Raw genomic sequence first — 15711 nt, forward strand, 5'->3', positions numbered from 1 at the left:
TCTAGTACAGCGCTCCCTCAGGTATAGTGTCCCATCGGGATTGCTTCTGCACCCCTTGTCACCTCAGTCATTATAAATAATATAGCCCTTATAAATGACAAAAATGTCAAGATTTGACACATAACAAGGAAGTATGTCTCTCTGTATTTCTGTGTATTTCAGTGTCTCTTTTTATTTCTGTGTATATGTTGAGTTTTATCTCACTCTTCCCAGTTTATATTCACTGTGGCAAGAAGGAATCTCAGCAATGTGCAGGCAAGGCAGGGGGACTACGCTCCAAAGAAAGATGTTTCTGAAAGGGGGTTTGAGCTTCCCCCCATGCAACAAAGCAGGGAAGTAATAACTTCTTCCATTAGTGCCCACAAGCACCTTCGCAGTCACGCAGCTGCCACGTTACTCACTCTCGCGCTGCCTTTCTCCTGCCACGGGTGCTCACTCCCGGGGGGGCTGCAGCCCCCAGGTTGAGACTGCTGGGAGAAGAGCTGGTGCATGCCCACCTCCTCCGGAGAGACCAGGAGGAGACCAGCTCCTCCTGAGCCTGCCACCCTCCCTGCCTGAGCCACACGAGCCACGACGTAGGTGCTTAGAAGAAAGAATAGGCTTTCTTGTGCCTCAAGTTCTGCTTTCTCACTTTTCCTCAACATTTTTGGGGGTGTTCACTCCTTTTGGGGAAAAGAAGGGCAGTTAGTACAATTTTATCCCAAGATTTCTGGTTTTACCTGGGTGTCGCAGAGGAGAAAGTTGGAATGTATGAAGACTATGGGCTCAGAAATATGACAGATGGAAAGAACCTAAGCAGTGTTTATTTGCCTATGACAGATGGAAAGAACCCAAGCAGTGTTTACCTCAGGTCTCGCACCTTTTAGCCGTTGTATGGCAGTGGCCGACTGAGGATTATCTCGGGATTATCCTGACCTTAGCTTTTCAGGAGAACTCTCCTGCTGAAGGCAGGCACTGTTCAACTATTGAAAAGCTGTAGCCTCTCTCTCTGGGAGAGAAAAAAACAGAAAAAAATCTTATAATACATGCTCAGGTAAATACCATGCTCTGCTCTCATATTTACAGAACACTTAAGTTGTTTATGAACTTTCAGATAATAACCACTAAATTCTTGTAGCAGTTAGCTTTATCTCATGGAACAGGAAAAGAGAGAACTGGAATTTGAACTGGCAAATGTAATCTTCCATAGATAACTGGGCAGAGCAGGGATGTAACCTTGCAAAGGTTCCTGCTGTCCATCCTGCAAACCACACTCCCAAAGATGCTATAAATATTATCTTTCCTTTGCAGCTTCAGGACAGCCTGGTCTCTGGCAGCCGACCTCCTTAAAGTACATCTTCCTCTTTAGCTGCCAAATTTTTCTGTGCATGTGATGCTCTGTATCCATCCTTCACAGTATCTGCTTCCTGGTGGTGCTCTAAGGGTTTGATCCTCTGCTTAAGGTCAGGATTTGTCCTGTGTACAGGCATGCTTGGCGTATAGCTGTGGCTCTCGAGCACTGCTGTTACTGTGGAAGTGAATGGAATTAGTCTCTAGTGAGGGACGCAACTCTTAACCAAGATTCCTGTTGTATCATATGTGCAACAGCCTTCAGGGCTTTGCTGAGTCATGCACCAAATCTGCCTGTGACTGTGCAGAATGCTGCAGGGAGCACATTAACGAAACACCATTTAGGGAGAAAAGACTTGTCTTTGTTATCTTCCAGTGGCAGACTAGTGAGAGAATGTTGAAATACTGTATTAAGTTAGTTGTTATAGGGAAGGGAGAAGAATGATGCTTCAGAGTTATATGTCCACTAAAATTGAAGTTTGGATAGTGTGCATTCAGAAATAATTTTATTTTCCAGTAATGACAATATGCAATATCACGTAAGAAATGAAATTGAAGAATTGATCTTATTCTTCAAATACAGGATAGCTTCAATATTAAAATTAACATATAAATATAGCATCAATCTTATTTCCCCACTCATGTCCACTGAGTAAATGCACATAAAGAATGAATCACTGAAACAGTATACTGAGAGAATCAAAGTCATTTTTCAAAGGTGTCAGCACAAATGTGAGGTGAGCCTGTTCACCGAACATCCAACAAATGTTGTAGGGGTGGCCCTTCAGCCCCATAAGGAGGACAAGTCGGGGACCCTCGGGGGGAGCAGCACAACCACCGGCAAAGGCAAGGCAGGGAGGAATTTGGGGCAGGACAGACTCATTGCACTGTGCTTACCCCACATCCTAACTCTTCCCTTTCTACAGGTATGTGAGCCGCTGAAGGATGTGAGCGTCCCATTAGGGGTCTCCACAGCACTGCTCTGAGGGAGAAATTATTATTGTTAATGTTTACGTCATTGTTTGCCTTACCCACCTTGTCACAGCTAGAGGTTAACGAAGCAGAGATTAAGCAGCGTGCCTCTGGGGCAGCAGCCAGCCTTTGCAGAGTGCACTGCTCTGGTCTCTGGTCGGCTGATGGCAAGCAGAGCCGTGGGCAGATACAGCTTCCCCTGGCATTGCCCTTTGGTTTTGTGTGCACCCACGGAGAGTTGACAGTGAAATCACCAGCCTGACAGGAGAAAAAGCATCCCTGGGGCACCCCAGACAGGCACCCAGGCAGCTGCTCAGCCAGGAGCAGGAACTCTCCAGAGGGCAAGGGATGAAGCTCTCTTGCTTCAACAAAGCCACAGCTGCTCTACCACCCAAAATAGAAATAAAAAAAAAATAAATTAAAAAAAAAAACAACAACAAAACCACACAAAAACCCCAACTAACCAAAAAAAAACCACCCACACACAAAAAAAAAAAAAAGGACCCCTTCCTTGGTTTCTGGGCTTCAGCAGAGACCTCGCCAGGCTCCAGCCATCTTTCTTGATTCTTAAATTCGGGTTTTTTTCCGCTGGGGGTTTCTGCGCACCGATGCCTCCAGCCAGCCCGCCTGCTGCCTTCCGCAGCAAGTAGTTGCTCCGACGTGGAAATACCCTTTTTCACCACAAGATGGAGCCGGAAAACGCAGGGTTGGGGTGGCGTCTGCGCGGCCCTTCCGCCGGACCCCGGCGGCGCGGTGAAGGATGCTGCCGGGCGACGGGCGCTCCACGGGATCGGGACACAGCCCTGCTGCTGCCACCTGCGGTGAAACCACGGTCTGAGGCAGAACGGGGCCCACCAGCCTTGGGGTGGCCGCTGCGGGCCCCGGTGGACGGGGCACCCAGGGGTTCTGCAGAAAAGGGGCTGCGGTTGCCCACGCAGCGAGGGTGGGAGTGGGTGGGCATCTGCCACCAGCACGGCGAGGGTCGGAGGAACAGGTCCCAGCACTGTGCAGGCCAACACGCCAAGGGGTCCTTGCTGTGTGGCGGCTGGAAGTTAAAAATTGTATTTGACTGTAGCGCTAGCCCGGAAAACACAACTGGGTGAATAAAGTAGTTTCTCAATGATACCGTGGCAGGCCAACCCATATTTGTAAAAAAATTAATGTTCTGGATAGTCAAAATATTGTGTGGTCGAACAAAAAACGTTGTTCAACATCAAAATCTGCATTTTTTATTTTGAACACATTTAGATTTACTTTATTTAAAAAAAAAAAAGAGAATTGTTAATTGGGTCAAAAGGTATTTTATAACATCAGGCAAGGATTATTTGAACTTGCTTACTTTTTCAGAAAGCAGTTTATCACACTGTTTATTAAAAAATCATAATGCTCAATCTGCATTTTTCACCACAACTATTTAGAGTGGTAATCATTCGCTCCAGTTTAGCCAAGGGTCACCTTTCTTTGAAACATGCATCCCAATTCCAAGGTGCCAAAACTCTGTTCTCTGAAAACCCCCCGTCCATAGTGTGTAAGGTTACTGTGAGCTGTTGCAGGTGTCACTGTCTGGTCTTTCTGCTGCAGATGATTTGCCCTCTGTAGCAAACAAACAAGCAAACCAAAAATAATTCGTTCAATGTATAGGGATGCCTATACTGCTGGAGGGAAATATGCTTGGTGCATAAGCTCAAAATCAGAGCTCTTAGACCTATCTGCTCTTACCTATCCTTTGACACTTAATCTCTTCATGATGTTGGAGCACAGCATTTCACTAACTCATCCCTTTCTTTTTGCAAGATCAAGTTTATTTTGCCTATTACTTTTCTCTCTGAAGTGGCTGGAAGATGAATTTGTTTCCAAGTACCATGTGAGCGCAGGCAAATCTGTCAGTACAAAACTGTAATTCTGCATTTATGAAAATTCCAGATGTTTTCACATTTACACTTCCATAAGGGAAGCTATTTATTTTCTTTCCTCCCTCCCCCTGCCTTTATGTCTTTGCTCTGTAGCATTATCAACAAATCCATTTTTGGAACAGGTTGGAAAATTATGCAAGAAAAAGTATATTTCTGTTCATTTATCCCCTCAGGAAAATAAAATCATTATTTATTTTATTCTCCTTTTTGTGCATGTTCAGTAACCTTATGAAATGCAAGATTCACTGGGTGCACAAACTTTACAAAATATGAAATGCCAAACGAGAACACAGGCACTCATATCAGCAGTGACACCAGATAACATGCCTGACTTAATTACACTTTTAAAGCCCGTCTGCTTTAGAGTCCAACTTCAGGGCAGCCTCAATTGCTTTTGAGGTGTGGGACTAATCCATACGCCTGACAGGCCTGACAGCCATTTCATCTGCATTGAGAGGTGTGTTTCAGAAAAGCCGACTGTCAAGCAGATGCAGTCACTTGTGAACAGTTGAAAAAATGGCACAAAAACCTTAACAAACTTCTAAGTGGACAATTACTTTAGTGGCATTCCTCATCAGAAGCAATTCCTAATGTTACTCTGACACACGTAAGATATGCAGTGTAATCAATGCATGCAAACATGCAATAAATTGTTCAAGCCATTACTTTTCTAGATTTGGGGAAGTTGCCATTTGGCTAACCATTATTTTAAAGAAATGCCTGCTATTACATCCTACCTCCTTTTTTCTACATCTACAGTATAGGAAAAAAGACGCTTCTGAAGCATCGGGACAGACTTTTTTTTTTTTCTGGTTACTATGACTGTAACAAGCTCTGCTTTACTCAGCTGAGCTTGGAAGTGTCTGCAGTACATAGTCAAGAGACCTCAGCTTCCCTGATGAAAACATTTGCCTAATCTCAGTTGCAAGCTCCAAGGCAGGGAAGCAGAACCTGGACTCGGAAAAAAAGAGGCTTCCCTTGACTGCAGTTACTGGAGCTGGACATTTTAACCCCAGCTGAGGATTAATCAGCTCTCTATCTTCAGAAATGTTATTTGGCCAGTATAAATGACATAAACCAAGATCATCATCTTAGTTTATTTTTCTAGAGTCCTTAGCATGCTACATTAACCTGACAATGTTTAATCTTGTGTTCATTTCACAATACACTTCATGCAATTCACAGCTGTAATTGGTTTTACACTGACATTACAAGTTTCAACCTAGCCATGGGAAAAGAATAACTCTTAATATTATTTCTCTGAAAAGCGTCCAAGCTCAAATGGCACAGAAGCAGCTCATGCTAGTTTCATGTGCATATTTCTTTCTTCTGCCTTTTCTTTCACTGCAAGGATGATCACTGGCATAAGATTGTAAGGTCCTTGTTTTAGTCCATTTGCAATTGAACTACATTTGCTTGATTTCTTATGTCCTGAGGAGTTCTCTCTTATAAAACAGCATTCAAGTATTCTAGTTTAACATCCCCATTTTTTCTGAGTTAAGGTACAAAGTAGACCTTGGGCTTCTTTTCCATTACGAGTCTTCCAGAGTCCCATAACTGGTAGCCGTAAAGTCTTCCTTTGTAACACATACTCAGCACTAAAGCCAAAGTATTGCTATTTGGCATTATCCAGTGAAGTGCAAGAAATTAAATAAGTTATGTCTTTATTGCTATAGTACAATACCAAGCAGAGTCACTTTTTAATACAATTGCTAGGGTTTTGTAGAGCACATGTCCCTCCTCTTAGGGCCCAGTAGTTCAGCTGCACTGCAAGTATCACTTGGCTATCACATGTTGAACGTCTGTCTAAGAAGATGTGTTGAGTATTCTTGAGTCTGAAGAATCAGACCTCTCGTCATACTCATCTTCTGTATAAATCGGTTGCTTAGACACAATAGGACACCCGTCATCAGGGATTGAGATCCTAGGATCTTCTGACGAGCGGGAAGGAAGGACAGGTGAGCTTCGGAAAACGCTGGCCGAGTTGCTAGAGAACGGGCTGACATACTGGGACCGCAGCTGGTACTGCTGCTGCAGCGTCATGGTGTTCCACAGGGTGACGTCATTGGGCAGGAACGGGCTGGACTGGTTTCTTGCCAAAGTGTTCCTCAACATCAGTGGGTAGCGTGGTGGCTGAGGGAAAGGGTGCTGCAAAGGTACGGCCAGAGGATTTGGCACGACATTACTGGAGTCGGCAGAGAACCTCAGTGTGTCAGGAACCCTAAATGCTGAGCCCACAGACCACTTGGAAGAGGAAATAGGGTACGAACTCAGTGTGTGTTCAAAAATGTGCCCATTGGAAGGCAAAACAAGACCATCAGATTCTGCAGAAGTTCTCTCCCCACTGGCCACCGAAGACCGACTGGACAGGAGAACCTCTACAGCACTCACCAGATCACCGCCGCACCCCTTCAGGATCAACTCCAGCACAGTTGGCTTTTGGTTAGGGAAGATCTTTTTCAAGACTTCAAGTGGAGGTCTGTTGGCTTTCAAACTGAAAGGTAAAGAAACTGTGCCAGAAGGACCTTCTATCAGGAGGTGGTTCTGCTCTGGGTGGTACTTTGGGCTGTCTGGACGGCTCTCTGTGCTCCCACCATTTTTCTGAACCGCATAACCGACCTCATCCACCGAAACAATTTCAGGGCTTTCAGGGGTGAAGCAACTTTTGGCTTTAGTCATGTCTGGGGAACTCCTTTGGTCTGTGTCTTTGTCACTGTATGTCTCAGCATTGTCTGCTCCACTGGCATCACCCAACCGCTCCTCATTCATGTCTGCAAAGAGAAGGCAGAGAAGTTAACAAAAAACTGTGGCCAAAAGCTTTTACAGATGTTTGAGTATACAGTCTTCTTAAAGTGAACAGAGCAAAATCCTAGGGGGAAAAAAGCATTTTTCACAGAGATCCTGCTAAAATTAAGGTCTGTTTGCAACATGTCATGAGATCAAAACCGCAAAAGAACAATGTGACCTGGTCTAGGCTGCCTTACAGATATCTATCTCATTCTCACATATACAAGAAAAGAAGCAGTGGTCATTTTTCTGCTGTGTCAAATATGCTGTATCAATCCTCTCTCACTGGTTACAAGGCAGCAACACACCACCTGAGTGCAAGCTTTCCCAGAGGAAGTTCAGTACTTCCACATCATAACTCCTCTCTAGCACCGTCTCACTGACTGTGAGCTGAAGATATCCAGAGGGCACTTGGGAGACAAAAATTCCCTCTGCAAGTCCAACAGCATTGGTGGAACCACTCCACCATGACTACTGGCTGAAGGTTAAAGAAATCTTCAAGTAAACCAGTGTGTTCCAGTTCTGGCTCTGCAGAAACTGGTTCCTTCCCCAGCAAGAATCAAAGGATTTTCCTCCAAAACCTGGAGCATAGCTGATGCCTTGGCCTATTAGAGCACAGAATCTAGAAAAATCTGGTTTAGAGAGGACCTCTGGAAGGCATCTGGTCCAACCTCCTTTTCAAAGCAGGAGTAACCTAAAATATAGAGCAGTTTGCTCATGACCCTGCTCAGCTGAGTTTTAAATAATTCCATCGATGAAGACTCCACAACCTCTCTCAGCATTTGTTCTAGGTACCTTGGTTTTTGTGCATTAAACTAAGAAGGGCAAAAGCTGGTATAGGGCTGAAAAAGAGCCCTTTGACCACACTGTCTCCAGATGGACACTCAAAGATGGGGATACTCCAAGTAACTTTGGTAACACCTGCAAGAGTCCGGAAACCTCTGAAATAAGACTGCTTGTCAGAAAGAAGAGAAGAAGAAAGGTTGACAGCTTTCACAGTTTGCGCACAAAGGAGGCAATGTATTTGCTTGAGATTGTTCAGTCATTTCCCAAGGATACTGTTTTGCTGGTCTCCCTCATACAGCACAATGATGATCTTCCTGGGAAGCATCAATGTCTGGGAAAGTCTCATTGTCCGAGCTGCGGCTGACAGAGCCTGCTTTAACCGCACAGGGCAGTGCTTTTGAACATGCATGTGTGAAAGAGTACCTGCAGAAACCAATACAACAATTTGCCTGGTTTCCCAAGCCCCTGGTGATCAGCCCCATTAGATAAAAAAAGCTGTAAGAAGCAAGCAAAGGCTCCCAAAATCTGCTGATGACCACCCCTGCCCAGTCAGGATGGAAAAAGTTAAAGGTGTGCAAGCGCCTGAGCCTCGCTGCCCACCATGGACCGTCTGCGTCCCCCTCACCCCAGGAATGAACGGGCAGGGCATTTTCCCATGCAGCAGGCTAAGTTTAGCGTTGAACAGATCCGCTCGAGACAAACTCTATTAATGCAATTTACCCACCTTGAGAAAGGAGCCAGGTTTTGAGCAATCCCGTGCTGAATGAGAAGCCACTACATTCGCCAGAATAGGAGCCACAAAGAAACACGAGACCCTGGCAGAGCATGGCCTGACAGTCGGCGTGGCAAAGGGAGGTTCTCCTCATGAGGGAGTCTGTGCCAGGCAGAAGTGATGGACCACCCTACAGAGCTGGGGAACGCTGCTAGTTTGGGCTGCGGATGGCAAGCATGGCAGTGGAGCTGAGCAGTACGGATGAGCTTCTGAAGATCTCACTCTTTTAGCAGGATAACCTGTTTTGAGTACACATTTTTATATTGGAGAAGCAGTAACTTTTCATGTAGGCATACTACAGAGAAGGCAATGTATTTATGCTCTTCTTTATACGCTCAGTGCACCAGTCTTGCCTCAGCAGCCAAAGGGGAATGCAGGAAATGTTTGCCGGTAGCACGCTGGAAACGTGTATCCTTTTGAGGAGGTGGTAAAACCTCAGAATAGTTCATCCATTATTTGATAAAAACGTGAGGCTCACACTACCGTTCCCTCCTAATCCCTTCACACGCTCAAAATGATGCATTTATTGCAAAGGACAGGATGTTAAGAATAATTCACATCTGGGTGAATGGGCAAGCGTATACCGGGCAGCCTGAGATCAGCTAATTACCTCTGTCCCTGTCTTACCAGAAATGAGAGGGGCTTTTAAGAGAGACGATGGTCCTAATTTCCACATAAATAGATTCCACTGTGGTACCCGATATTACCAAGTGGACCACATGCAGGTAGAGCGTATTTCTTCGTTTCTACTGCGTTTTTCTAGTATATCTTTATGGGCTGATAACAAGTACCGCTGGGGAGCAAATATATGTTAAAAAAAAAAATCAGATTAGATCTTCCTAATAGACTCCCGGATCCTTACACATTATTATTTTCAAGGTATTTAAGGTTTATTTTGTTTCCAGCACCCTTAAAAGCATCCTTGTGAGGCTGGGCTACAGATTTTCTTCAAATTCTGAAAACTCGTCCCCCTGAAGTTTGCACCTTTACCGCCATCAGACTGCACAGATCCGGACTCTTAGCCTCGCACAGGGACAGCCTCCTGGCGCGGCGCAGATCGCAGCGGTGCATCATCTCACCGGACTGCTGGGCTCACAGGGTCAGACCCGCAAAACGACATTTCGGCGATTTAAATCAAGAGCTGCTATTAACACAGGGAGGATTATCCTCCCTTGGTAAATACTGACTTTGGGTGCTATTACAATTAATTTATTATTTTTTTCTCTGCCTTTTTGAGGGCGCTTATCCATGAGGGTGCCGGGCGGTGTCTGCCGGCGTGTCTCAGCCCCGGTGCTCGGTGTCACACACCCCGGGTGCCCCAGGACGGGGCTTCGGGCGCAGGAACCCGCTTTCCCGGTGCTTCCCTGCCTGGCAGGTCTTGTCTCCGCTATCCTATTTCCTTCTCGGAACACCGCTTCCCCGCCGTGCTCACGGCGCGGGGAGGGCCAGGGGGGAAGCGTCCTGCGGTGCTGCCCCCGCCTCGCCGGGGGAACGGCCGAGATCGGGGGGGTTCGTTTGTTTGGAGCGGGCACAAAGCAGCAGCCTTTAAATAAACGAAGAGTTGGGAAGATACATTATAAATGTTCTTTTGTGGGCACCGAATTGTAGGAATATTGCATTCATGTATTAATCCGAAATATCTATATTTTCAGGTACAAAAATATTAATTTTGTGTTCAGAATATACAACCCGCTGCTCTTAGGCAAATGTATTTTTTGCACCACTCGTAAGCTTTGTATGAGGATGTTCCAGGCTTTAAGAAAGAAATCTTGTCCTCAGACATTTTTATGACATTTTTTATTTGGGTGTTGTGTTTTGTAGTGGCTTTTTTTTCCCCCACACCTTCTATTTCAAATTACCTGCATTCACGTATTCTCTTTGCCAGCCCTGAGGAAACTAGGGAAATTGTTTTCTTACTGATATAAACGATGGGGTGCATTCATCAAATAATATGCATGCAGAAACAGGTACATACCCAGATCTACAGAGATGCAGTGCAAATACAGATACACGTGAAACATGGTACAGTAGGAGAACCGTGTGTGCATTCACGGCAAAATCTACATTAATAATTAAAGCTGCTATGAATTTAGATCGATGCATACCCGAATTTTTCCTTGCCTATTTATACATTAAGGATCATGAGTCAAATATTGTAAAGGGGCCAAATAAACGTAAATGGGTGAGACAGAGAAGCTGTTTTCCTCAAGTTAATAACTCGTCTGGAAAACTTGTTCTAATACTTTGGAACCAAATTTGCTTCCTTGATATTCCCACCGCTGACTCTCTGTTAAAACAGCTTGCACTTTGATTGTTAGGACAGCTCTTTCTGCAACACAGATTTTCTTGGATCCCAAAAACATCTGCTGTTTTCCCTATTTCTATTATTAGAATGGACCGATACCAGAACTAGCATAAAACCACATAAAGCTAAGGTCGTGTAAAACTTACGGGTTTCTTTGTGGTGGGGTTTTTTTGTTTGTTTGTTTTGGGGTGTTTGGTGTTTTTTTGGTTGGTTGGTTGGTTGGTTGGTGGGTTTTTTTGTTTTGTTTTGCTGTTTGTTTGGTTTTTTAAATTACTTTTACTGCAGACTTTCTTCCCTATCTTCAAAGGTCTAAGGTACTTTGTGGGAGACTAGTCGCTGTTACCAACCTAACAGAGAAACTGCTGCGTTGCATCAACAAGCTGACTCTGAAATTAACGGAAGTCTCCATATAACGTTATATTAGTTGTTTACAAGCCTCGGTAACTAACAGTAAGACACAGAAATGTAACACACACTCATGTGGGAGAGGAAATTCATAAGCAAAGTATCAGGAGCAGGAATTATTCCGGGTTACCACGGGCAAAAGCAACAGGGGTAGTTTCTCGGCGCGTTATTTTCACAGGAACAGAACTTTGCAACTGTCCCACCCAAATGACCAGTACTGTCAGGGATAAAATCAAAGAGATACGATTCTACCGTGCATTGGGAAATACCTGCTCCGTACTGAAAAAACCTTCCAGGAGATTAATGTCCGGGGGGGAAGGTTAGAAACGGGCGGGCTGGGGGAGCAGATAATTGCATCATCTGCTCTGATGGCGGTTTTAATGCAGGTATCGGGGACAGAGGGAAGAGAAAGAGAAAGCCGTGCCGTTCGGAGCACGCAGGAAGGTTGGAAATAAACAGGTTATCTGTTTAAACGGTGTCTGGTGGCAGGTGACAAGCGGACCCCCCGAGGAGATAATTTTCCGCTTTGCTCTCACGCATTCCCATGTTCACAAAAAGCCGGGGCTGGGGAGGAGGGGGCGCGGGGGGAACGGGACACCAGCCTTCTGTAACAATCGGAAATCGGGAACAGCGCGGGTGAGGTCTCTGCAACCGGCGCTGCTTCCCGGCACCCCCAGTCCCGGTCCCCGGGTCCCCCGGCCCTCCCCCAGCCCGGACTCACGGCGGGCGGAGGGGCGGGAGAAGAGCCGCGGGCCTTGATTTATGAAGATCTCCTCCGTTCTTTCCCCCCCACCCCGTAAAGCTGTTAGCAGAAAGTGCTGACTGGCTGGCAAGGAAGAATTTCTCATCAATACACTTTGATTGTATTTTGCAAACAAAATGCCTGTTGCTTGGTAACATTTCACTTGAGCCTGACCTTCCCCAAAAGTTATTGCTATCAGATTCGATTTACACTGTCCTCCCGTGATTACTGTAATCTTTTAAACTGGGAAGTTCATATATCAGGGGGAAGAAAAGTTGGGCGTACAAGTCAATACCGTTCCTATCCGCCAGATTTATATTCTGCTGGCGAAGTTTATTTGTTTCACTTTCTGGAAGGAGCCAAGGCGGCTTTTTTTTTTTTTTCCCCTCTTTTGCTTTTCTCTCGGCCTTACCTCCGCCCAAACCCCCATCCCACGGGGTCCCTGCCCCGGCCAAGCGCCGCGGCGGTGCGGGGCGCGGAAAGCCTCCGCGCCGCCGGGATGCGGAAATTTGGCGGGAGGGGGGGTGGGATCTCAAAGCTCCGGCCCTGGGGAACGGCCGCCGGAACGGGCGGAGATGCGGCGGACGGGGAGGGACAGCGGGCGGTGCCGAGGGCCGGCCAAGGGGAAGCGGGTCCCGGGCCACCGGCAAACTCGATACACAGACGGACCCGGCCGGGCCGCCACCTCGGGCACGGCGGTGTGTCTTCCCCAGAGCGGGAGAAGCAGAGCACCGTGCCGGGCCCCCGGCGGACGCCTGCAGGGCCGGGCTGGCTCCATACCCCTGCCCTCGGAGGGAGACCCGCTGTCCCGCTGCCGCACAACGCCCCGTGGGGCTTCGGCCGGCCGGCAGCGAGCCGTAAGGAGCCGAGACGTGCGAGAACCCCCAGGGTTTGCCATCGCCCGCCCGGGGCACCGGCTAAAATTTCGTCGCAGTCGCGGCTTGTCAGCGGAGCGGGCTGCCAGCGGGCTGCCGGGCATCCCCGTCGGGGAAGGCTGTCGGGTCCCCCCGAGGCACGGGGCGGGGAAGGGGACGGCGGCTCCGGGGTGTTGGTTGTGCGTCCAGAAATGTGTGCTACCGGTAGGTCGCCCTCACAAGGCGCCGGTTGCGGGCGGCGGTTTCTGGGTCAGGATCCCCCACCTGCCGAAAGCCGCCCCGGAGGCGGCCCGGCGGGACGCGCCGGCGCGGGAGGGAAGCCCAAACAACCGTCTGGCCCCGCTCGTCGTCCCGCGCCCGCCCACCACCCCCCCCCGCCCCCGGCCGTCTTTGCTCCGCAGAAACCCTCCGGCGCCGCTGTAGCCCCGAAGCTGCCCGTGGAAGTTTTGTCCCGGACGATGTCCCGCAGCCTGATGATTTCCCTGGGTGCGGGGAGCGGCTCCAGCCGGCTCAGCGGGACCGGGAGCGGCAGCGGGACGCGTGGGTGCGATCAAGGCTGAATGCGGCCGCTTCCCCGCCGGCCGAGGGGAGCGGGCCCAGGAGCGGCACGTCGGGGAGCCGGTTTGCAGCGGCGGCGGCGTTTGCCTGTCCCCTTCGCTGCGAGCCCGGCTGAGGAGCGGGCCCGGCGCTTTGCGGCTCCTCGCTTTTTAATAGCCAGGAAGAGCACCCGCCGGGCTTTCCCTCCTTCCCCTTCCCATGGCGCCCGTCAGGAGGAAGGGAAAGCCCTCGCCTTCCACCCCCCGAGACCCGCCCGTCGGGGTCCGGGCGCGGGGGCTGCCCTCCCTCCTCCTCCTCCTCCTCCTCCTCCGCGAGGAGACCCCCCCTCCCCACCGCATCCCCAGCGGCACCCGGCCCGGCCCGGCCTCACCTGCTTTGGGGAGCGACCCCGACAGCGCGGGGGGCGGCTCGGCGGCCCATCGCAGGGCGGCGGCGGCGGCCAGCTCGGCGGGGGCCCGCGGCGGCGCGGCGCAGGGCGGCGGCCCCGGCGGCGGGGCGGGTGGCTCGGCGCTGCCCGGCGGGCCCGGGAGGGCGCGCAGGGAGTCCGGGAGGAGGCTCTCCAGGCTCTCGTTGGCCTGCTGCCGTCGCAGCGCCACCTGCGCGGCCATCACCCGCTGCCGCTCGATGATGAGGATGCACTTCTCGCAGGTGCAGTCCTTGAAGCGGCAGTAGCGCTTGTGGCCCTTCAGCCAGGACAGGACGCCGTGGTTGCGGCACCGGGCGCACTTGGGCGTCCGCTGCAGCGGAGCCCGCGGCGGCTGCGACACCGGGCCGCCCATGTAGAGGTACGGGGAGCCGTAGCCGTTCATGCCCGCGGGAGGAGCCCGGCCGGCTCCGGAGCGGAGACGGGGGCAGCGGGGGTGGGCGGAGGCCGGGGCGGCGGAGAAGAGGACGGCACGCGGGCGGGGGGAGCGGCCCTGGACCCAGGCCGGCGGGGGTAGCCGCAGGTCGCCGCCGTGGCACGGGCGGGCAGAGCGCTGCCGCCGGCCGGAGCGACACTGCCGCCGCCCGCGCCGCCCCGCCGAGCCCAGCGCCCTTCCGTCCGCCCCCGCCCCCCGCCCGCCCCCCTCCGCCACCCACCGTCCCCGCCGCCGCCGGGGGGATGGAGGGAGAGAAGGAGGGAGGGAGAGAGGGAGGAGGGAAGGAGGTTGGGGGGGGCCCTCTGACCCGCCGTCGGGAGCGGCGGGGCTACCCGCGCCGTGCCGAAGGGTGCGTCCCACAGCGGGCCGGGACTAGGGCTGATGCCACCCACCCACGCCCCCCCGCACGGCTCGCCCCGCGGAAGCACCCGGGGCTTGGGGTGAGCGGCCTCTGGGGGTTTTTCCCAGGTTCCGGACCGCGGGGTCGGGATCTCAAAGTCCGGAGGGGGCGTTTGGACCCCTCGCAGGAGCCCCTCGTAAGCCCCACGGGACACTGCGAGCGGCGGCACGGCGTGTGGCTGCTCTGCAAAACCGCCGGTGGCCCAGCACTGCGGGGTGGGTGGGGGGTGGGGTTCTGAGACCAAACTTTTTTACCAAAGTTTTGAAGCCGCGAGAAGCTGCCCGGGAGCAGATGTGCCCGCGTCCCCGCGGGATTCCGCCGCGGAGCCGGGGGCGGCTGCCCGCTCTCCGCCCTCCCCCCAATCCTTTCCCGGGCTATCCGCGGCCTCTCACGCCTCCCTCGCCAAGGCAGCTACTTAAATGCAAACGGTGGCCATCGAAAGGCACGTGCAATTCAGGGCAAGCCGAATTGCTTGCAACCTATTTGATGTGTTTGTAATTTTATGTATCTCCGGCTGCCGAGAGGTTTCTCGCTGAAACAGAGGTATTTCCCATACGGCAGCGAGAAGTTTAAATCCAAATGTAATATATTAATGAAAGAAGGTGTAGGAATATCGTCTGAAGGGAAACAAATTCACTGCAAGCTTTTATCTGCCCGCGCACCGGTACTTAGCGGAGCAGAGTCCGCAGGGGCTGCTGCTTGCACTTGAACTCGTTTCGCTGCCCCACGGTCCCTTCTCAGGCACCTCTTCACGGTAACCGCTACACGAAATAAACCATTTAACGAGGGGATGTAATTAGAAAATCAGATTTAGAACTCGGGAAGTATTTCGCCGGAGAGAATAAAAACCACAGCGTGTGCTATGAAGGTATTTGCGCGACATATTCATAACTTGGCTCTTTCCTAATTACTTTTCTACTTTTAGGGGAAGAGGGACTGGGGGAGATCTTTCCCCCCAGGGCCGTGCGAGGGAGGATGATCGCCCCATCGGAAACACCCTTTGGTGC

The 15711-nt window shown here is 50.6% G+C and overlaps 1 protein-coding gene across 1 annotated transcript; it reads right to left on the minus strand.

Annotated features, from left to right (window-relative positions):
- Nucleotides 1-6020: 6020 nt before the first annotated feature.
- On the minus strand, nucleotides 6021-14253 carry DMRT3 (doublesex and mab-3 related transcription factor 3). Its single transcript, XM_054185950.1, has 2 exons — nucleotides 13815-14253; nucleotides 6021-6985 (listed from the first exon to the last, which is right to left on the minus strand). The coding sequence occupies exons 1-2, from the start codon at nucleotides 14251-14253 to the stop codon at nucleotides 6021-6023; spliced, it is 1404 nt and encodes a 467-aa protein (XP_054041925.1).
- Between the last annotated feature and the right edge of the window lie 1458 nt (nucleotides 14254-15711).

Source organism: Rissa tridactyla, chromosome Z, assembly GCF_028500815.1.
Source record: "Rissa tridactyla isolate bRisTri1 chromosome Z, bRisTri1.patW.cur.20221130, whole genome shotgun sequence".
Classification (NCBI taxonomy): domain Eukaryota; kingdom Metazoa; phylum Chordata; class Aves; order Charadriiformes; family Laridae; genus Rissa; species Rissa tridactyla.

Excerpts from the sequence above, each read along its gene's own strand:
- DMRT3 (XM_054185950.1), bottom strand. The coding sequence starts at position 14,253 with ATGAACGGCTACGGCTCCCCGTACCTCTACATGGGCGGCCCGGTGTCG. Across the intron at positions 6,986-13,814 it reads GGGGTCGCTCCCCAAAGCAG|ACATGAATGAGGAGCGGTTG; the intron begins GTGAGGCCGGGC and ends TTCTCTTTGCAG.